The sequence below is a fragment of the Microtus ochrogaster genome, chromosome 8 (genome assembly GCF_000317375.1).
Source record: "Microtus ochrogaster isolate Prairie Vole_2 chromosome 8, MicOch1.0, whole genome shotgun sequence".
Taxonomy (NCBI): Eukaryota; Metazoa; Chordata; class Mammalia; order Rodentia; family Cricetidae; genus Microtus; species Microtus ochrogaster.
The window spans coordinates 14,502,087-14,506,879 of NC_022015.1; the positions used below are offsets into that span (position 1 = coordinate 14,502,087).

General features: G+C 46.5%; 1 protein-coding gene across 1 annotated transcript in view; it reads right to left on the minus strand.

Moving 5' to 3' along the window:
* Otoa (otoancorin) overlaps positions 1-4,793 on the minus strand; it is an 82,144-nt gene that overhangs the window by 43,494 nt on the left and 33,857 nt on the right. Inside the window, exon 11 of the mRNA XM_005351171.2 lies at positions 3,679-3,818. Within this exon, the coding sequence (XP_005351228.1) occupies positions 3,679-3,818 (140 nt within the window). The remainder of the gene's footprint in view (positions 1-3,678; positions 3,819-4,793) is intronic.

The window sequence follows — 4,793 nt, forward strand, 5'->3', positions numbered from 1 at the left end:
ACTCGCTGGAAGCAGACAGTGGAGACAGTAGCTCATGGGGAGCAGACAGTGGAGGGTTTATAGCCTGGTCTTGCTTCGGGTCTTGTTTTCAGTTTCCTGGTCGATCATGATGTAAAGACCTGCAGCCTCACGCCCCACCCCCATGCTTTCCTCGCCGTGATGGGTTTTACCTCTGAAACCGTGGGTCAGAATTCAACTCTCCTTTAAGTTACTTCTGTCAGGTATTTATCACAGCAACAAGAAAAGTAACTAATGCAGTCCCATTTCACAGAAAGTCAGACTGAGATCCAGAGAGATCAGGGGACTTGTCCAAAAGCAAGCAATAGAGCCTGGAACTTAAATCTAGAACCATCCAGCTGAGCCACCTCACCTCCTAGGAGGAGAAACACGGGAAAGGTAGATGGCAAAGATCTCCCTCCTCCATTTCAACACAGAAATATAAAATTGTCCACCCTGAGTGACAGCTCTAGGCTCAGGGATGCTTTACCACCTGAAAAGAAGAGATATAGAATAACCCGGGAGTGGAGGAATGCAAACTCCAGTCTTGCTGGGGGCATTATAGCTAGCGGCTGAGAGCATAGACTCTGGCCAGCTAGAGTCTGAAGGCCAGTTCTGTGAGATATTTGCCACAGAGCATGCTGTGGGCTACGGTACAGGATGGGCCTGTCTCTCTGAACTCTTAGTAGCTGGGTTTGCTTTTCTCATCACAGTGCATCATGGGAACTATGATGATGAAGGAATGAGGGTGACTGGAAGTAAAGTAAGGCCAGGCAGGCCCAGTGATGAGTCTTCCTGGCAGATACTAAGCGCTCACTCATTAGTGAATGTTCTTAGCGATTGCACAAAGACTATCCAGCTCAACATGGCCTGACCAGCTGGTTGCCTCCAAGCAGCCTGTCAGCCTTCCTGGAGACATTGACATAGTCCGCCACAGACACAGGAGACCACTAAGCTATAGAAAGAGTAGGATGGTGGTTACAGGAATTGGGGGGAGCCCTGTCAACAGACACAAAGTTTCAGTTAGATAAGAGGAGTAAGTACCAGAGATCATGTCTCATGACGACTATAGCAAACAACAGAGGACACTGCTCAGACTAGATTCTAAGCATTCTCACCACCATACAAAACACATGTATGTATACCAGTCTACAATCTATAAATATGGTATTTATTTATTCATGGAGAGGGACATGTGTGTGTATGTGTGAATTCAGATGTGAGTGCCACAGCGTGAGAAGGTGGAAATACAACTCCTGAGCTAGTCCTCTCCTTCCACATTGTTAAGGCCACGGTCATGCATGCATTTCATGGATGTGTATGCTTGTGCCAGGCTTGCTGACCCACACACATCTGGGGATTCTCCTGCCTCTACGTCCCCCGTCTCTCCAGAGAAGAGCTAGGGTTACAGACGCTCACACTACATCCAGATTTTATGTGGGTACTGAGATTTGAACTCGGGTCTTCACTTTTGCATCGCTAGTGTCTTTACCCACTGAGCCATCTCCCCAACCCTGCAGTTTCAATCTTGAATGTCCCTCAAAGGTTTATATGTTGCAGATCTGGTCCTGATGATTAAATCACAGGGGCTCAGATTCCCTCAACATGTTAGCCCATTGACAGATGCACAGCTTTACAGAGGGTGGTGAAGACATTGGGAGGCAGGGCTTTGCTAGAAGAAGTAGGTAACTGGGAAGGGCATGTTTTGCCCTGATACATTCACCCCCCTCCCAATACACACACACACACACACACACACACACACACACACACACACACACACACCTCTGCTTCCTGGGTGCCTCGAGGTGTGCACATTAGCTCAGTCACCTGCTGCCACGATGAAGTCTCACTGTGTCACCTCTACCAAGCCCCAAAGCTACAGGGCCAAGCAACCACAGACAGAAACCATTCAAAACCACGAGCCAAAGCAACCTTTGCTACTTTAAGCAAGTTCCCTTGGGTTTTTTGCCACCGTGACAAAAACTAACCAGCACTCTATACTATACACCATAAATAAACACAACTTTACTTGCAAAATAACTTTAGGAAAAAAATTTCATTTATCGAGCACATGCAATGTGTCAGATATGTATCTTTGAGAGAAGCTGATAAGGCAGGGTAATTTTTGTCTCCCTTTGTACATGTGGATAAAGAAAGGCACAGGGAGGTGATAAGATGTGGCCAAGGTCACAACTTGCAAGAAGTCTACAACTGGATCCCTGTCCTTAATTACCAGGTGTGTGTGTGTGTGTAAAATAGTAAAATAGGATCCATGCTAATGGGTGGAATTTAGTATGGACAGGGAAGACTGAGACATGGTTCCAGATGAACACCCACTCTAGAAGGATTCATTTAAAGGATTTTAAGGTAATTCAGGGTGTGACAGCCAAGACCCTGAGAGGATGGAGAGAAGATTGTGTACAGGTGAGTTTTTGCCAAGTTGACGAAAGCTTGGGGTCATGTCAGAAGAAGAAACTACAATTGTGAGATGTCTTCATCAGACTGGCCTATGGGGATGTCAAGGGGCATCTTCCTGATTAATGATTGATGTGGGAGGGTCCAGTCTACTATGGGCGGTGCCAACCCTGGGCAGATAGTCCTGGGTGGTCTAAGAAAGCAGACTGAGCAAGCCAGGGGAAACAAAGGCAGCAGGCAGCATCCTCCATGTCTCTGCATCAGTTCCTGCCTCCAGGTTTCTGCCTTGAGTTCCTGCCATGGCTTCCTTCAGTGAAGAATTACAAGTTGTAAGATGTGATAAGCCACCAACTTGCTCTGGGCAGTTATCAAAGCAACAAAAACCAAACTAAAATAGAAAGTCCTTCTTACCTCCTCCCCTGCCTGACACTCTCCCTTCCTCCAGGATAAGGCACTCCTGCCTGGAAATGGCTAATATGAGGATCTTGGTACCAAGACTAGATTCTAGAACTGACATCATCCAGCAGCTCCCCAGATGACAACCTGATACAAGGGATTCTCTCGAACATGGGAACCTACCAGCTGCCTCCAACACTTGCCCCAACCTAATAGTCCTGCCCTGTTCACCTTAAAATGGCGCCCTGACTAGTAAAGATGGCCTAGCTTGAGCTCAGGGCTGGAAGAAGATAGGAGAGGTGTCAGAAAATGCCTGACCTCCAGGAGGTGCTCAACGATTTGTCCCCTTTCCCTTTGCAAACATTTACAAAGCGTGATGAGCCCTTGGGAGCAAACCCCTCTCCTCACATGCACAGAGAAGTGTGGGGCTATTATCAGGGAACCCCGGATTTGCAGTCACTCTAAGGTAGCATAACACTGAATATGTGCATTGAGGAAGTGTGTGTACATGTGTGTGTGCATATACATGCATCCTCATGTGTGTATCCATGTGGAGGCCACAGGATGACATCAAGTGTCTTCCTAAATCTCCCTCCAACTTACTGATTGGAGACAGGATCTCTCAGTAACCTTGAGTAACCATCAGTTACTAAGCCTAGTTGGTGCCAGCTCCCAGGATCATCCTGTCTGTGTCTGGTATCCTCCCTCAGTGAAGGGATTGAGGAACATGCTGACACGCTTAGCTTTTTACCTGGGTGCTGTGGTTCCTAATTCAGACCCTCACGCTCATTAGCCAACCGCTTTACTAACTGAACCATCTCCCCAACCCTTGAAATAAATATTGGAAGGGCCTAGGGCCACTCTTGCCTGTGGATGGTGGAGATATTCCTCATGTCAAAGCTAGAGCAGCGGATCCTCTCCAGAAATGCCTGAGCCAGTTCAGGGGTGACATCATACACCGTGTCCAGCTGCTTGGTGGCGTTGTCATAGCTGATAAACAGCCCAATCTGGTGGACAAGAATGGGAAGATGGGTGATGTCAGTGAGGACGGTCAGTTGGCCCAGGGGAATCCATCCTGGTGGTCCATACTGTGCCCATCTCAGCCATATGGTTATGCTTCCAGTTCCCAAATTACTTTACTTCTTTTCTTTTATTACTACTGTTTTCTTTTATTTGGTTTTTTTTCTTTTTCTTTTTGGTTTTTGGAGACAAGGTTTCTCTGTAGCTTTGGAGCCTGTCCTGGAACTAGCTCTTGTAGACCAGGCTGGCCTCGGACTTACAGAGATCCACCTGCCTCTCCCTCCCGAGTGCTGGAGTTAAAGGCGTGCGCCACCACTGCCCGGCCTATTGTTACTTTTTAATGTTCAGTGTATATACTCACTGTATACGGCGCTATGCACACAAAGATATATATATGGGTGTATATCACCTGTTGAGCATTCTCCCCACATTCCCTTCCCACCTCCCCCCACCCATCGTTAGCCCCGTTTTTCTCCTAAACATTTCACTGCTGCTCCCATGCCTTATATACACACGAGGTTTTATGTATCTGTATAAAATCTGGGACCCACAGCGAGAGAAAGCATATCTGTCTTTCTGAGACTGACTTAATTAGCTTGATACGATTATCTCCGGTCACATTCATTTCCTGCAAATAACATAACTTCATTCTCCAAGGCTGAAAATTTCCATTGTGTAAAACTGGACTCAGGGAGGAAAGAAAGAAAAAAAGAGATCTCAATGTTGTGTGGGTGGGAGGACATAGGGGGTGAATATATTCAAAATGCCATGTATAAAGTTCTTAAGGAATTAATAAAAATAACATTAAAAAGTAAAAGCCGCACTAACTTCAAATAAACAAAGATGATAGGATGATAAGTTCCATTGTGCACAGAGAGTATGTTTTCCTCATCCACTCCTTTCCTGCTGGGCATCTAGGTGGCTCCATCCATCTTAGCTGTTGGAGAGTGCTGCAAGGGACA